Genomic DNA, 18,419 nt, shown 5'->3' on the forward strand with positions numbered 1-18,419 from the left:
CTTGAGTATAACTGTTTGAAGTTTTCTAAGTTGTGCCTGAAAGAAAAATGAGTTTCCTATGTTAGTATATATCTGATATTTGTGTTGCCCTTACTTATGCTTCTTTCTTCTGTATTTCTTTCCTATTGTACTTAACAAGTGCAGCCCCTTTGCCTGATGTTTGTTTGCATGAAGGAGTTAAGTATAGAAAGTGTCAAACATTTGAGGGTATTTTCTGTTTCCAACCTACTGGTGATGAAGTTTAAAAGTGGGCGGAAATCTGCATTTATAATGTTGAGGGTCCACTTATCAACTAGACTCTTATTGTAGACCCCACTCGCCCGGTGTCTTTGTATTGTGATACATGTATGTTATTTGATGTTTCTCAAGGTCATGGTACTACCCCTAATACAGTTTTGTGTGGCTCCCTAGATTGACAGCGTTATTATACCAAATGTGCTAAGTATATATGTCTGTATAACCTGATGCCTTTAAGAAATGCCTCTATGAGGAAACCTTCACTAATGGTGGAGCCTGTCCTTTATAAGAAAGTGTCTTGTGGGCCACCTACAATAACCCACACAAATATCCCCCTAATACCCCGTCTGCCTCCCTTACTATAGGTCCTAGCTCCGGCCCCTTGTGTACTACAGGCTACTGTAATCCCATGGTTTTCACTATCACTGACCCATATAACTGGAATGCCAATGTCCAAGTCCATAAGGCCAGAGATCGCATGGCATTTTATATTGATGGTAAAAGGTGAGACCCAGGTACTGATGTATATGTCCGAATTGTATCCCACTCATGTGCTTCTGTCCATCACTCTGTGGTGTTTCCCCAGTTTTATGAAAATAAATGCTGATATCCTGTAATCACTAGAAATCTGTTTATATAGTTTGCTGAAACTATAGGTCAGACTCTTAATGTTAGCAATTGTTTTGTATAAGGAGGGACTGGTATGGGAGAACAGTGGCTATGGGAGGCAATGCAGCTGGACATGTTAAACCTGACTTCACAGACCCTCACTTTTATGTCAGGTCCACAACCTTCACGATGGACCTTGTGAACCTCCATTGTTGCTTCCCACTGTCTTCAGTGCCCTTCAGACACTGCTTAATGGAACTTCCTATGAATGATGGTCAGCTCCTGATAGTTGATATTGGCTCTGTGATCTGTTTGCCTACTCTTGATTGCCTGCTAACTAGACTGGTATATGTGTGCTTTGCATGATCCGTCCCAGCTTCTTCCTGTTACCGCTGGCCGATGGTGAACACCTGGGAGCCCCTGTATTCAACACCAGAGGTTGCCAAAAGCGGTCTACTTCCACCAATTCCCTTAAAATAGGTGAATGGGGTGAGGACTGGCCTGCAGAACGGATCATTGCTGTTTATGGACCTGCCACATGGACCGAGGATGACACCTGGGGCTGTCGTACCCCAATCTACATGCTGAACCGCATTATTCGTCTACAAGCTGTACTTGAACTGATAACCAATGAGACCTCCCGAGCTTTCAGTACCATTGGCAGAGCGAATGCTAAAATGCGCACTGCTATTTATCAGAATCGTCTAGCTTTGGACTATTTACTAGCTGCTGAAGGGGGTATCTGTGGTAAATTCAACCTTTCCAACTGTTGCCTTGAACTTGATGATGATGGTAAAGTGCCTCAAACTATTGTGGAACTGCCTCAAACTATTGTGGCTTTGGCGGTATATAAGAATAAATTATTATTAATATTGATATTTCCTATGCCAGGCTGCCAGGTGATGATGTTCTGGAGGCACAATTTTCAAGTTGTGATTAATATTTTTATGGGAGGAGGGTCGGTGATCACTGTGGTAGTGTGTGGGGGTCTGTAGTTTGTGTCTGCACTGCTTATCTGGTGACTTTAGGTTGGTTTTTGTGACTTAGACCATGTTCGATTGGGTGTTCAGTAAGGGGCTGGGTGGCCTCCACAGCTGAAATAAGGTCCTGCAAAGTCAAAGCAACTTGTGCCAGATGTGTTCACCCAATTTGCCCAACCTCTCCCTCATCTGCTCGATTGCCTGGAGGAGTTAGAAACACAGAAACATGATGGCAGATAAAGGCTAATGGCCCACCCAGTCTGCCATCCGCAACATTCACTATCTCCTTTCCCTAAGAGATCCCATGTGCCTGTCCCACGCTTTCTTGAATTCAGACACAATTTTTGTCTCTACCACCTCTACAGAGAGAATATTCCATGTATTTGCCACCCTTTCTCTAAAAAGTATTTCCTTAGATCCTGAATCCATCACCTCTTGGAGTTTTCCTTCATTTGAAAAAGGTTTACCTCCTGTACATTAATGCCATAGAGATACTCTCCTGATCTCTAAATCTGTCCCTAAATACTTAATGACAAAGACCACTAACTAACCAATTTTGTAGCTGCCCTCTGGACAGACTCCGTCATATTTATATGCCAATCCAATCTTATCAGCTTCTTTGATTGGGTAACAGGAAAGCTAGACTCGGGAGAGTCTCTTGACATAGTGTACTTGGATTTCAGTAAGGCTTTCGACAGCGTCTCACACCGTAGACTATTAAACAAGATGAAATCGATGGGGTTAGGTGAGACACTAATTGCATGGGTCAATGATTGGCTGAGTGGAAGACGTCAGAGGGTGGTGGTCAACGGCACCCTCTCTGAGACATTGAAGGTGACCAGCGGAGTGCCACAGGGCTCGGTCCTGGGTCCTCTCCTTTTTAACATTTTCATAAGGGTCTTGACCCAAGGGCTTCAGGGTAAAGTAACTCTATTCGCTGATGACGCCAAACTATGTAATATAGTAAGTGAAAGCAATCTGCAGGATAGTATGACGCAGGATCTGCTTACGTTGGAAAGCTGGTCCTCGACATGGCAGCTGGGCTTCAACGCTAAGAAATGTAAGGTTATGCATCTCGGTAGCAGAAATCCATGCAAACCTTACACCTTAAATGGAGAAACACTAGCTAGGACATCAGTGAAGACATGAAGGCCGCCAAACAAGTAGAGAAGGCCTCATCCAAAGCAAGGCAACTTATGGGATGTATCAATAGAAGCTTCGTTAGCCGCAAATCTGAAGTCATAATGCCACTGTACAGAACCATGGTGAGACCTCATCTGGAGTACTGTGTGCAATTCTGGAGGCCACATTACCGTAAAGACGTGCTTAGAGTTGAGTCGGTTCAGTGGATGGCCACTAGGATGATCTCGGGGCTCAAGGGTCTCTCGTACAAAGAAAGACTAAACAAATTGCAGCTCTACACTCTAGAGGAGCGCAGGGAGAGGGGGGACATGATTGAGACATTTAAATACATCACGGGACGTGTCGAGGTGGAAGAAGACATCTTCTTTCTCAAGGGACCCTCGGTCACAAGGGGGCATCCGTTCAAACTCAGAGGAGGGAAATTCGATAGTGACATAAGGAAATATTTCTTCACAGAAAGGGTTGTAGATCACTGGAACAAGCTTCCAGAGCAGGTGATCAAGGCCACCAGCGTTAATGACTTTAAGAATAAATGGGATGCCCTAGTAGGATCCTTACGAGGGTCGAGTTAAGGAACTAGGTCATTAGTACTCAGACTTAATGGGGTGGGTCAGTAGAGTGGGCAGACTTGATGGGCTATAGCCCTTTTCTGCCGTCATCTTTCTATGTTTCTATGATTGAGGAAGTTGTGGATTTTATCACCAAGCTGGCTCATGTTCCTGTTCAAACCTGGCATGGCCTCAATACAGACTGGTTCTCTGGTTCCCTGGGCTCTTGGTTACCGTCTGGTATGACCCTGAAAACAATTCTGCTGATAACTGCTTTGTCCTCCCTGGTACTATGTTGTCTACCTTGTTTAGTTCCACTGGCTATGAAATTTCTTCACCGCACTGTGGACTCTGTTGTCAACTGTTCCACTGCTGCATTGGCCCTTGCCCTCTCCCAGTATCGTCCCTTACCCACTGGGGACCCCGACTTTCCTGACCCCTAACTTTATTTTGTCAGGCTTGGCTCCTTAGGTACGCCAGCCTGAAAGGGGGGAATGTAGGGTCTGTTGTTTAAAATATTGCTCTGGCCTACATAGCTGAAAACAGTGTACAATCTATTGACTTCATCTGCCTAAAATGAATGTCCCTACCTTACCACATTGTAAGCTGAATAGATAAGAGTTTGAGCCATGATGTACCCTGCCCTTCTGTACATTTAACTGTAAGAGTTAGATAAGTGTCCTGCTAGTGAGCTTAGAACCAATGAGTGTTAAGAAAAGTAACACGTGAAAAGCTTTTTCTAGAATTCAGTTGTATAGCCAGAAAAATGAATAAATATCTCTGTAACTTCCTGGTTTCGGCACTTCTGAGCCAGCTTGGAGCTCAGGGGTCCAGCATGCATGCTGTGAATAAACTCTTGTACTTTCTTCACGCCTCTGACTTTGTGTGTCCAAGTGACCTTTCACTACAATACAGCTTGCCTTTTGCGTAACCTGGGGGACTGGTTGAATCACACTCAGGATTACTCGCCTGTGGAGATGGAGGCCTTCTAGTGTGCTCCACTGGCACTATTTTATGTACTACATGCCCCATTGGGTATTTTCCACTCCATGAATAGCCACCACTACAGCGATCCTGAGAAGGGATCCATTACAAGTTCATATCATACGCTACAATAAGATTGTGTGACAAGTATGAAACAGCAAGCAGTTTCTTGTAAACATTTTTGCCAGCTTGGTTGGGTCCATATACCACTAATAAAATAAGCTCAACACCCTGCAGCCTCATTTTAAGCAATAAATATCTCCCTGCTTCATCCTTGGCTAATTATTCACCTTTGTACTGTAGCACTCCCTCTCTCATACCACCTGATGAATACTACATATCTCCAACTTGGCTTTTCTTCAACTTCTGATGCTCTGCATCTGTCAGACTAGTTTTTTAAAAATAGGCAACAGCCACATTATGCCTCCATAGAGCTGACAAATTCCAGGAGATGATCCGAGAGTCTCTGGTGATCACATCACCCCATCTTCACACATGCCACTCTTATGATGCCTTACAAAAACATAGTGAGGGCGCCCAGCCTTCACCCTCACCTCAACAGCCCGCCAGAAAATAAAAGGGACACCACTATTCACATTGTGAAGCAGAAGTAATTTGGACTTTAGAAAGCCATGAAGAAAGGAATAGCTATCTTCCAAAACTCAGATTCCAGTCTGTCTTTTATATAATCCTAATACCACAAAAAAAAAAAAAAATTCAAAGGAGAGACCAATTTCTTGGTTTAGAATAAAGTGGGACTGTACAAGAACAATCATTCCCTTCCTCATTCCCTCCCAGTGTCACAGCACCATTTCACTCACGTTATGTTCATATCCACACTGACTCCTGGCGCTCCTCTCTCTGTGTACAGCAATGCAGCTGTTGAAATGAAATCCACAAGAGTGGCTGTCATACCTCCGTGTAAAGTGCCATTTGCATTTGTGTGCTCCTCTTCAACTGTCATTTCACAAACAACCTTCCCTGGACTTGCAGAAATAAAATTCACCTAGTAAAAGCGAAGGACAAAATAAAGTCTCCCCAAATGTGCACATTCTACAATACATCACCCAAAACAAACTTCCAAAATATATACATAAAAACAAATAATGACAGCAACTTTATATTCATTACTGGGACCATCCTGACTTGGAAGGATTGAAAAAGATTAGGTTCTTACCTGGATAGTCTTCTGTTAATCTACTATGGATTTTGTACGTTTGGTGTTCAATCCAAACCTGCGAATCGGGTCTTGCAGAAGTGACACTCACTACTTTCAGCACCTCCCACATTGTCAGTATAGTACCCCCTTCAGTTTTGTCCCAAAGCAAATCAATCACCACTGGAATAAAATACAAAGAAGAAGGGGTATGGGGAACTTCCCAGCAGACATCATACAATTCTCTTCTGCTCTGCAATTTACAAGAGAACAAACAATTCTTAAGAAACAAAAACATTCAAGAATTATAGCAGCAATAATAACCTGTTGTGTGCAACAAGCACAAACATCAAAGGAGCCAGAGGCTGAATAATGTACTGAATTCTCAGGACTTTCTTAGAGATAAGACTCCACAGGTGATTCTTGAGGGGAGGAATGCTGACCTAGTGCCTAACCCTCTAAGAGAAAGGTTTAAAGGCTCAGCATTAAAGATAGTAGTTTACAGGTTGCTATAAAAACTGTCTGCCTCTGAGGGAGATCTGCTCTGCTAAGGAGAACATCCATTGGAATATCTTGCCTGCTGGCATTCAAACTTGGGAAAGGTAAACTTGGATTTCAGTAGATTATTTCATTGAAGTTCTCTTTTTTAGCTCAGCAAAATCAGTTAGGCAATAGTGTAGCCTTTAAAGTCTCTGTTAGGGTTTCATACAAAAAAAGTATTTGTCTAGATCAGTATTTTAGGTTGCATTTCAGGGCATAAGATCAGATTAGGGCACAAATAGCTGTTGAGGAAAGTCTGCTTGGTGTTAATTCTTTTTGTTGTATAGGCTCTTCAGCCAACCAGAACAGGGCATTGCTTTGGTAGGATTTTTCCGCTCTTTTATTTCTTCCAGTATTTCTGCAACCACAGTATGGCTGGGAAACATCGTGTCACCATAGCTGCTGCTCAGGTTACAGCTTCTCTCTGTGCAGACTGAAAATGTTATCCAGGCAGAGATAGTAGTTCCATGTGCAAGCTGTCTTCAGCTGGAAACCCTCATGAAGGAAGTAAAGGAACTGAGAGGTGGCAAGACTGAGAAGCATCCGTGAGAATGAGAGGTACGTCAATGAAATGGTTCACAAGGCGTCAAAGATTTCCAGCAGTGGGGAAGAAGAGGTTGTACTGAGGAAAGACAGCTGGAAGCTTCGCCAGGTCTTTCTTCATGTTATTCACACCATCCGGGGTGTCTACTCTATTGCAGATTTTCGTATCATCTACAAAGAGGCAAATCTTTCCAAACAGCCCTTCAGCAATATTCACAAAAATGTTACGGAAGTGTCGTCACCGGGAAAGATAATAATAATAATAATAGCTTTATTTATATCCTGTCATACCTTTTCAGTTCAAGATGGCAGCATGGTTTCTGTGCTCAATCTTTGACCATAGCAAAACCCAATATTGTATGCAGAAGCAGTGGTTTCAGGCTCCCTGTTTCGCACTATTATGAGTGCTTTTCCCAGCTGGATTGGATGACGTCGAGGAGTAAATTGGACACTGATCGAAGACAGGTGAAAACTGGGGAGATATTGGAGAAGCGGGGACCATGTGGTGCTGGTCCGTCGGGGGATGGAGCGGGTCCATCCTATTCCCCGGTGTCCCCGATGTCGAGACCGATCCGGAGACATTGCCTCAGGCTGAATCATTCATGAAGGCTGATCTGAGTGCCTGGGTCGAGGAAATAAAAACAGAGATCACATCCAATCTCTAATATCAGAGAGGCGATTCAAGACCTCAAAATGGGCCCCTGAGTGGAGGGGGTGGAGACCCGGATGGATGCCGTCAAGGTGGTGGTGGCTGGTGCGCAAAAGGGCCTCGAGGACATGTGCTTGGAGCTGGAGGTCCTGATGGATAAATTGGAGGACCTGGAAAACTGCACCCGCCGTACAACTTGTGGATGCGGGGGCTGCCAGATGCGAAGAGGTGATGACAAGATTAGCCCACTGGTTACGGCAATAGGACTCGTTGGATCCCCAGGTGGCGAGAGCTCACCGGGCATTGGGCCTTCATTGGCAGGACTGCCTCCGGGATATTGTGGCCCGTTTTCAGAGCTTTTCCCTGAAGGAACGCTTGTTACAGAGGAGGAAAGATGTTGCCAGAGGCAATGTGGGAAGGGATGAAAGCCACGATCTTGGGAAAAATTATATCTTTAAGCTTCCTACCGTAAGAAATGTAAACAGAAGGAACAGGCCAAATTAGTTCTCCTTCCGGGCTAACACACAGTGTGAATACTTTCGGTTGCAATATTCACACTGTGTGTTAGCCCGGAAGGCGAGCTTCTTGCCTTAGATTCTCAAATTTTGATTATTTTATACTACAACAGTGTGCTCCATATGGCTCTCTATATGCAATACAACAGATACCCTGTACCCCTGAGGAAGGAGTGTTTCTCCGAAACAAGGACACACATTGCAAATTGTACTAAAGGAGTTCAAGTAGCCCAAGCGGGAATACCCCCACAGGGTATACACATTACCGAGTCTGGGATAGGAACACACTGTAGTTCTGGGTCTGGGGAGTCCGGGATAGGTGCACGTTGTAACTCTGGGTCTAGAGAAAGTGCAAAACATGCGAATAATGCTAAAGGTGTCCAAGTAGCTCAAGCGGGAACATCCCCACTGAGAAGTAACAAACATACAACATGGAGAGCTATGTATGTAAACGCCCACAGTCTGGGAAACAAGATCCTGGAATTAGAAACAGAAATGAGGAATGCCGACCTGGATGTGGTGGCGATATCTGAGACCTGGCTCACGGATTCCCACGGGTGGGACATGGTCATACCGGGTTACAACTTGCTTCGCCGGGACAGGGAGGGCAAAATGGGAGGAGGTGTAGCATTATATACTAAAGATGACATTAAGGTCACCAGAATCACAGATGTCCACTACACTGGGGAATCCCTTTGGGTAAATTTGGCCAGAGGGAAGGACAAATGTCTGTATCTTGGCGTAATATATAGACCCCCAAGACAACAGGATGACCTAGATATGGAATTAATTGGAGATATAGAGAATATCACCTTGCGTGGGGACACAGTATTGTTAGGTGACTTCAACATGCCTGATGTGGATTGGGACACGCTTTCCTCTGCTTCCGGCAGCAGCAGGAGGCTATTAAACTCTATGAAGGGAGCAAGACTCAGGCAACTGGTGTTGGAACCAACAAGGGATCAGGCAATACTGGACCTGATACTTACCAATGGAGAAAGTGTCACAGAGGTCTCGGTGGGCGACACATTGGCCTCCAGTGACCACAACATGGTATGGTTCAATCTCAGGAAAGGTTTCACTAAATCTACTACACTGACCAAGGTCCTCAAATTCAAGGAAACAAACTTCAAAGAAATGGGAGACTTCGTTCACCAGGCGCTACAAAGCCAAGCAGAAACCGATAACGTGGAAGAAATGTGGTCGACTTTGAAAGCCACCATACAAGAAGCAACAAACCGCTATGTTAAATCAGTAAGTAAACGGCGAAGGAACAATAAGCCACAGTGGTTCTCTGCGGAGATTTCGGACCTCATCAAGGAGAAGAAAAAAGCATTCATCTCTTACAAACAATCAGGGAAACAGGACTCTAGGGAAGTCTATCTGGCCAAGTCAAAAGCCGTCAAAACAGCAGTTAGGGAGGCCAAATTCTGCATGGAGGAGTCTCTAGCGAAGAACATCCAGAAAGGAGATAAATCCTTCTTCAGGTATATCAGTGACAGAAATAAGAACTCAGGCGGGATAGTACGTCTTAGGAAACCAGACTCGGAAGCAGACTCGGAAAAAGCCCAACTGTTAAATGAATACTTCTGCTCAGTCTTCACCCGCGAGGCGCCAGGACTCGGCCCTCAGCTACAGACAAGGGTTGACGCAGATAACCCGTTTAGTAATTTCGAGTTTACACCCAGCGATGTCTACTGCGAGCTGTCAAAGCTTAAGGTTAACAAGGCAATGGGGCCTGACAACCTACACCCCAGAGTGCTCAGGGAGTTGGGTGATGTCTTGGCGGAACCGCTATCCGCGCTCTTCAATCTCTCCCTTAGTACGGGTAACGTCCCGTTGGACTGGAAGATGGCTAACGTCATTGCACTCCACAAGAAAGGCTCCAAGATGGAATCAGCAAATTACAGACCGGTGAGTCTCACATCAATAGTGTGCAAACTAATGGAAACTCTAATCAAACGCCAATTGGATACGATCCTGAAAGAGGAGAATCTACGGGATCCCCGTCAACATGGATTTACTAAGGGGAGATCCTGCCAATCCAACCTGATCAGCTTCTTTGACTGGGTGACGAGGAAGCTGGATGTTGGGGAGTCCCTGGACATCGTATACCTGGACTTCAGTAAAGCATTAGATAGCGTACCACACCGCAGGTTGATGAGCAAGATGAGTTCTATAGGATTGGGCGACACATTGACGAAATGGGTTGGGTACTGGCTTGGAGGTAGGCTTCAGAGGGTAGTGGTGAACGGCATCCTCTCCGAAATGATGGAGGTAATCAGTGGAGTGCCGCAGGGCTCGGTCCTGGGCCCGATCCTATTCAACATCTTTATAAGAGACTTGGCAGAAGGGCTGCGAGGTAAAATAACATTATTCGCCGATGACGCCAAACTAAGCAATATAGTGGGCAAAAGCACAACAGACAAATTCAATGTCCGACAACATGATGCACGACCTACTCCTACTGGAGCGCTGGTCTAGGTCCTGGCAACTCAGCTTCAATGTCAAAAAATGCAAAGTCTTGCACCTGGGCAGCCAAAATCCATGCAAGACTTACACTCTTAATGGCGAGATCCTAACAAGAACTGAAGCAGAATGAGACTTATGGGTGATCGTCAGTGAGAATATGAAGACTGCCAATCAAGTGGAGCAAGCTTCATCCAAGGCAAGGCAAATCATAGGTTGCATACGTAGGAGTTTCGTCAGCCGTAAGCCTGAAGTCATTATGCTATTGTATAGATCCATGGTGAGGCCCCACCTGGAATACTGTGTACAATTCTGGAGGCCGCATTACCGTATGGATGTGCCAAATACAGAACCTTGAGGCACACCACTGGTAACATTCCTTTCCTCGAAGCAATCTCCATTGACCTCTACCCTCTTTCACCTTCCACTCAACAAGTTTCTGACCCAGCCCGTCACTTTAGGTCCTATCCCAAGGGCACTAAGTTTATTAGATGTCTGTGTGGAACACTGTTGAAGGCTTTGCTAAAATCTAAATACACCATCTAGCATACTCCCTCTATCCAATTCTCTGGTCACCCAGTCGAAGAAATTGATCAGATTGTCTGACAATACCTACCTCTCATGAATCCATGTTGACTCTGGTCCTGTAATCCACTGGATTCCAGAAACTTCACTTTTAAAACAGAAAATGGTGTTTCCATTAATTTGCTTACCACAGAAGTCAGACATACAAGCCTGTAATTCCCTACTTCTTCCTTACTTCCACTCTCGACTCTAGAGAAGCATTGAAAAGGTTAGAGGAGCCACCAGAACTTCCCTAAGTACCTTCAGCACCCTTAGATGTACACCATCTGATCCTATTGCTTTGTCTACCTTTAATTTAGCTAGCTTCTCATGAACACAACCCTTTGAAAACCGATCAGGGTCTATCACTCCTCCATCCCTATTCATGCTTGTCTTATGCGGTCCCGCTCCCAGCGCTTCAGCCTTGAACACAGACTAGAAATATTTGTTAAGCAATTCAGCCTACATATGCATTTTTCTAGCTCTGTTCCAGTTATCATGTAATTTAGAAAATTGCCTTTAATGTTTGATTCGCCTTCATATTTATCAGTAAAAGGCAGCAAAGGAAAAATTTTGCCATAAGCTCCAGGCCAAGTCTTCTCGTCCCATAGTCAGTCAATTCTTGGTAAATATTTCAAACTTAAGAGATACTTGTGAATCAAAAGCTTTTATAAAGAATATATGTTTTAAGGTCATTTAAATTTCACAAAGTAGTGTTTAAGTTTTGATGCAAGAATACCAATTTACTTTCCGGTGAATCAGACTATGTACAGAAGCCAACCTGTTTAGCTTTATCTCCATCTGCTCGTGAGAGGGACATAACCCATTCATCTGGACTGGTCTGACAGGCTCAATTATGCTCATTTCATAATGGAGTCTTTCTCCATTTACAAATAATTCTACCACTTATGTTTGGGTTTTGACTGTTTACCAAAGAACTGGTTTTACCCGATTTACTTACATTTGTGTAAAACAACCATTCTTTTCCTTTAGAAAAAGACTTTCAGGTACGTAACTCTAAACCTGTTTTGAAACAGCTATATTTGAGTAGTAATATTTACTTTATGGCTCACTGTCCATTTTTGTGTGTGGGGTAATTTATACCAATATTAGGTAACTTTAAACTACATTCAAAGGACTGGCCAAAAAATCTTTACACATTGGAGCATTTGTAGTACATTTTGCATCCAAGAAAATTCTCTTTAAAATTCCTATGCTTTAAAAAAAAAGCAAACATCACAAAATAAAAATCAGTGAATTGTTCGTTACACTTAAAAATAGTATGTCTTCCTGAGATCTATTTGGTGTCAAAATGTATTTGTACAAAAGATTTACAGATGCTAAAAATAAAAATCAGAAAAACTGTGGTTTTGTTGCCTAGTCCTTTTCTGTTTTCTTCCTTCACACTAGGGGCCCAGTTTGAAGCATTACTGTTAACATGTCTCTCCCCTCTACGCAGCACAGCTATCCCAGTGCACACAAATGAATCTGGCCCTGGAAATCTACTTGCTTTCACAGATATTGTAGTATGAGAGACATTTAGGCCCTGATTCTGTAAACTACGTCTAACGTTAGGCTTGGTTTAGGCGTCCGATTTAAGTGGTTAACAAGCAATTTAAGAGTCTTAACAAGCGTTAATTGGGACTTAAGACAGAGTTAGGTGTCAAGTAGGTGTTGTCAGAATATAGACACGAGTTTTGGGATAAGTCACGTTCAAGTATGTAGATGTGGGCGTAGTTAAGGATAGGCATCACATAGATGCTAGTTGGGCAGCAGACCACGTCTAAACATTGTGGAAATTGTAGGCAAATGAAAAGCTGGTCTAAGTGTGGCTTCTGCTTGGGCTGAACTCAGGTTACTATGGGCGGAACATAGACGTGCTTTGGGCTTCCGAAATGATATTTTCTACATAGACTTCAGGAATCTGTTTTTTCCTCTTTTTCCCCTCCAAATAGATTTAATAAGCCACCACATCAATACAAACATATTGCATGCAAAACATAGTGCTTTTCTGCCCTGACGTATGGAAGATAAAAGCAGTGCCTTAAGGCATAGAGCTATAGAGAGAATTTTGTTTAAAACTTGGTAACAGAGCCTCTACAGACTAAGCAGATGCGAAATGGCTTCCAGTAAAAGCTACGCGAATTGAAGGAAATGATTAAAAGTCAGTACAGCTGTATTTGCCCAAACCACACCTAAAGCACGCCTAATCAGATTTGAAAGTTTTCTGGTGGGAAGTCCTTAAAGGTGCCTATGACGTCAGACGCTACGTAAGCATGCTTAGTATAAGAAGGTCCATCAGAGCAGTGTTTTCTCTTTTAGGACTCCTATTCTGTGTTATTGCTTATGCTAATTTCCAAGACTTTACTTTTCTTGATAATCTTAACCTTTTCATTCCTATATCTGCCACAACTCTCTCCATTTCACAGGACCATTAGCAGCTTTAGTAATTTGCAATTTTGATGTCTTTCTAACCTTTTTCATCTTTCCAGGTAAATATGCTGCACCTATGCAAGAACTCCTTGCTAGCAGCTCAGCTACCAAATCCAGGTAAGAATGATATATTGGTAGCTACTTAGGTGTCTTTATTAGATAAAAGCTCAGGCAGAACTGATTTCTTCTTATGGACTCACATTCTGTGTTATTGTTTATAATGATTCTCCATTAACTTTTTGTCTCCCTGATAGCTGCCACAACTCTCTCCATTCCACAGGGTCATTAGCAGGTCTGAGAATTAGTGATGATAAAAATTGGTTCCAGGAATGTTGGCTGAAAAAAAAACCATGCTGTTTGAAACTTTGGTGCCAGCAAAATGGATATGCTAGTTACATGAATATGTGGAACCTATAGAAGTGCTTTTCCTCATAGAGCTAAAGGTAAATCTTTTTAGTCTTAATTGTTAGGCATCCTTATTATAAAAAGGGAACAGTGTTTGTGCTTCTGTTCATTCTAGCTGTTATTCTGAGACTGTACTGTGACATATTCTCCCAAGACTGCTGCTTTTTATTTTTGCCACAGATGTCTAACATTTTCCCCCCTTTTCACCTGATTTCAGGTTCCCAGAGTGACTGACTCCCCTTGTGTTTCCCAGAGCCCACAGTAGGTCTGTTCAAACTGGGTTCAGCACACCAGCTTGCACCTGGACAAAGCTCAAATACCAAAAGAGAAAGAATAGTTGAGAATGATGTACTGCAACCTTTGTTGCCTTTGTGATGAATTATATACATTTTTACAATACTAACATGTTTCACACTTTTTTCCCTTCAGTTATTGATGATTTTCTGAGAGAACAGTACATTGGCGAGTTTTAGGCTCTTTTATAAAGGTGCGCTAAATCATTGCATGTGTTGTTAACGCGTCCATAGGATAACATGCATGCATTAACATTTACCACGCGCTTAAAGCTGTGCCGTTTAGGGTGCCGTTAGTGTGTGCTAAATGTTAATATTTGCATGTTATCCTATTGAGGCGTTAGCAGTTAGTGCATGTGTTGATTTAGCGCACCTTTATAAAACTCAAAAATAAAACTCTTAATTTGTCTCAATCCATCCTCCTTTTTCTTCAGCCTGCCTGCCTTCTCCTACCAGGAGCAGATTATGGGACCTTAACAATTCTACCACAGCAACAATTGGACCTAGGAGTGGCTTACTCTGCATATCTGTCATCCATCTTATCGAACTGCAGTTGGCTTACACTTGCATGCAGCTTTCCTGGACTGTGCAATGATTCTAGATGTTCTACAATAAAAATCTTAAACCATTTTTCACCTTGTGCTTACTTATTTACATTGAGTAGCAGCTGGGCATTAGTGTTTCCTTAATAAGCACCACTTCAGCTACTTCATCACACTGATCTTTGTCTTATCTTGTGTTCCATGAGGCCCAGGCTGCAAGGGAGAGAAGTGGGGAGGCCCTTAGGGGTTGGCAAACAGGTTAGCTGGAATGTCTCCTGCCACACAGCCTGCAACCGGCATATTTGAGAAAATGAGATTATATGAGAGCTGGAGAGGATGAAAGGTGTAATAAGGTGCCTTAACTTGGTGAGCCAGAAATGACTCCTTTCAGTCAGAGGAGAGGTTTCCTACCCTGACAGCTTGAGATATGCTTAATTGCAGCAGTTATGGCATGCTTCTGGCACACCACTACAGAGCCGCAAGCACGCCGTAGCTACTGCCATAACGGCGCCTAAACGGAACAGTATAATCAAACCTGAATTGCTATGATTTTATGGCTTATTGTGTAGCACAGTGGTTAGATTGAAGGTTGGGATGTGAGCCTGATCTGGGTTCAACTCCCTCAGGTACTTCAGCTGACAAAATACTCATTTTAATAAAAATTACAAACTACAGACTAGTGCTGCCCGATTCAGGAAAAAAAAATTCGATTCAGTCTACTGAATTGGTTTTTCGATTCGATTCTCCTGCCCAATTGGGTGTTTTTTTCAAACATCCTGGTGGGTTTATTTTATAGCCTCTTCACCCCCCTTTGCCTTCTCCTAACCACACTGGCGCTGTGGTGTAAACAAAATAAACAAACAAAAAAGACTTTTCCTCTCTCTTTTAAATCCAAGCTCACATTTGCGGTCTAAAACCAGCTCTGGCAGGATACACGTTTCAAATCTGACATATTGTAATCACAAAACAGAAAATAAAATTATTTTTTCTACCTTTTGTTGTCTGGTCATTATTCAAATCTTGTTGGTCCCAGGCTCTGGTTGTCTTCTGATAACTTGCTTGCCAGGGTCTCCTTCTTTCTTCTTTTTCCTTTCTAACCATCCATCTGCCATCTCTGTCCTCCCTTTCCATTTCCCTTCCCTCCCCCGGAGGTCTGGCATCATTCTTTTTTTTCGTCTCCATCCACAGATCCACCTTTTCTTAACTACCCTTTCATCCAGCATCTCGCCCTCCTTCCCTACCACCCCAGGGTCCACCATCTCTCCCTTTGTTTTCCCAACTACCCTCCTATCCAGTATCTCAATCCCCCGCCACACCATCCCTTGTGTCCAACTTCTTTCCCTTTCTGTTCCTTCCCTCCCTAAATCCCATTGTCCATCATCTGTTTCCCTCTCCTCTATTTTTAGACACATTATTTCTTCCTCCCCCAAAGTCCGGCATATGCACATCTCTTTGAACCCCCCTTCCTTCCCTCCGTGTATTTCTACACCAGGGCCCCTCCCCTGAAGGTCTGCACCTCCCCCCTGAAGGCCTGTCCCTCCCCTTGAAGGCTTGCCTGTTCCCCCTGAAGGCCTATGCTACCATCCCTGGCCCGTCCCCCCTCTTGAAGGCCTGTCCCCCCCCTCTTGAAGACCTGCCTGTCCCCCCCCTTTGAAGACCTGAACCCCCTTAAAGGCCTGCCTATCCCCCCCTTAAAGGCTTGTCCCTTCGAAGACCTGTACCCCCCTTGAAGGCCTGCCTGTCCCCCCCTTCAAAGACCTGCCCCCTCTTGAAGGCCTGTCCTCCCCTTAAAGGCCTGCCTGTCCCTCCTTAAAGGCTTGTCCCCCCTTAAAGGCTTGGCTTGTTCCCCCCTTGAAGGCCTGTACCTCCTAAGGCCTGCCCCCCCCGGGAAGGCCTCCATGTTCCCTCTGGCCTCCCTGCAGCGTTTACTTTATAGCTGCAGCATGCAATGAAGATCGTGGTTACAGCATCTTTACTAAGTGCTTTCAGCTGTTTCCTCCGCCCTGATCCTGCCTCTGACATCATAGGAGGGGTGGGACCGCAGCAGAAGAAACAGCTTAAAGCACTTAGTAAAGACGCTGTAACCGCGATCTTTGTTGCAGGCTGCAGCTATAAGGTAAACGCTGCGGGAAGGCCAGATGGAACCCAAAGGCCTTCCCGGGGAACAGGGGGGGGCAATCCTTCAGGGGGTGGTATGGGATATGATGCGATGTCCTTCGGGGAGGCCAGGGGGGAAGCCAACAGCAGCACTTCCCGACTGACCCTCCCTCCTGCCCTCTAAAGCAGATGCGGCAGCAGCCAGCCAGCAAGAGCAGCGCTGCCGCTCCTGCTTTAGGGGGGCGAGGGTCCGAATCGGGAAGCCAATTTTTTTAAAATTTAAATCGATTCAAATCGATTCACCCGAAGTGAATCGGTGAACCGATTCGAATCGTGAATCGGGCAGCACTACTACAGACCAATCAAATCTAATTTTCATCTTAAACAGCACAACATTAGCAATACTAGAAGCAATCTATTTCAAAAGTGCAGTTTGCATTTGATAAAAACAGCAGTATTTGACTCCATGTCACATTTATTGCACCTTTCTTGAGATTCTGGCTTTTGGAACAATGAAAGCAGTGCTTTAAGCCATTGAGCTACCAGTCTTTTGTCTCAGCCAACTGATATTATAGCTAAGCAGATGATACATAGGCAGGTCAGTAAGCTATGATAGACAAGGGAATCAGAGAAACTGGAGTGGAAGGTAGTGTAGCTCAATGAGTAAAAGCTCTGTGCTGATCTTGCAGAGGTTGCGAGTTCAACTCCTGGCCTGTCTTTTACTTGTGGCATTGTACCTTGCAGGTGCACCTTGATGATCTCACAATGAGGTCAGCATTTTGCAGCTGCATACCTCCCTTTGCAATGAACTAGAAGCCACATTCAGGTCTGTTCTGTGTGTTATTCTGTTTTTAAGCTTGGCCAAATGAAGTTATGGGCTTTCTCCTTGCTTTGAAGAATGAGCTAATTGTAGCAATGTTTAATGAGAAAGAGTTATTTAGAGCAAGGAACCTAAAGATGTGATTTTCATGTGCTGCAATGAGCTAATAACATTGCTTCTTTAGGCAATTTTAAATTCAATATGCTTGTATGGATGTGTCCTGTTTATGTGGTGCCTGAATAACAAAATAAAAATCCCTGAACTGTATTTAAAAGATCACTTTGGAAACATCTAAAAACATCTCTCAAATAACATCCATGGGATGCCCAGAGAAAGCTCATTGGATGACCTAGGCTGCCTAAAAAGCCTTTCTGAAGCTTAAACCATGTCTATCTAAAGCCTATACGATGCTCAAACTCCTATGCTTTACACTTCTTATAGCAGCTAATTTTACCATTACTATACAAGTTTCTGTTTTGTAATTACAATATGTCAGATTTGAAATGTGTATCCTGCCAGAGCTGGTGTTAGACCGCAAACGTGAGCTAGGATTTAACTGAGAGAGGAAAAGTCTTTTTTGTTTGTTTATTTTGTTTACACCACAGCACCAGTGTGGTTAGGAGAAGGCAAAGGGGGTGAAGAGGCTGTAAAATAAACCCACCAGGATGTTTGGAAAAAAAAAACAAAAAAAACCCACCACCCAATTGGGCAGGAAAATCGAATCAAATTAGTTTTTCTACCTTTTGTTGTCTGGTCATTATTCAAATTTTGTAGGTCTCAGGCTCTGGTTGTCTTCTGATAACTTGCTTGCCAGGGTCTCCTTCTTTCTCCCTGCTAACCATCCATCTTCCATCTCTGTCCTCCCTTCCGTTTCTCTTCCCTCCCTAGGAGT

General features: G+C 43.8%; 1 protein-coding gene across 2 annotated transcripts in view; it reads right to left on the reverse strand.

Annotated features, from left to right (window-relative positions):
- ACOT13 (acyl-CoA thioesterase 13) overlaps window positions 1-18,419 on the reverse strand; it is a 53,087-nt gene that overhangs the window by 15,801 nt on the left and 18,867 nt on the right. For both annotated transcript variants that reach the window (XM_033934495.1, XM_033934494.1), the window contains one exon: window positions 5,323-5,507. In XM_033934495.1, the coding sequence (XP_033790386.1) occupies window positions 5,323-5,507 (185 nt within the window). The remainder of the gene's footprint in view (window positions 1-5,322; window positions 5,508-18,419) is intronic.

The sequence above is a fragment of the Geotrypetes seraphini genome, chromosome 2 (assembly GCF_902459505.1).
Source record: "Geotrypetes seraphini chromosome 2, aGeoSer1.1, whole genome shotgun sequence".
NCBI classification, from domain to species: domain Eukaryota; kingdom Metazoa; phylum Chordata; class Amphibia; order Gymnophiona; family Dermophiidae; genus Geotrypetes; species Geotrypetes seraphini.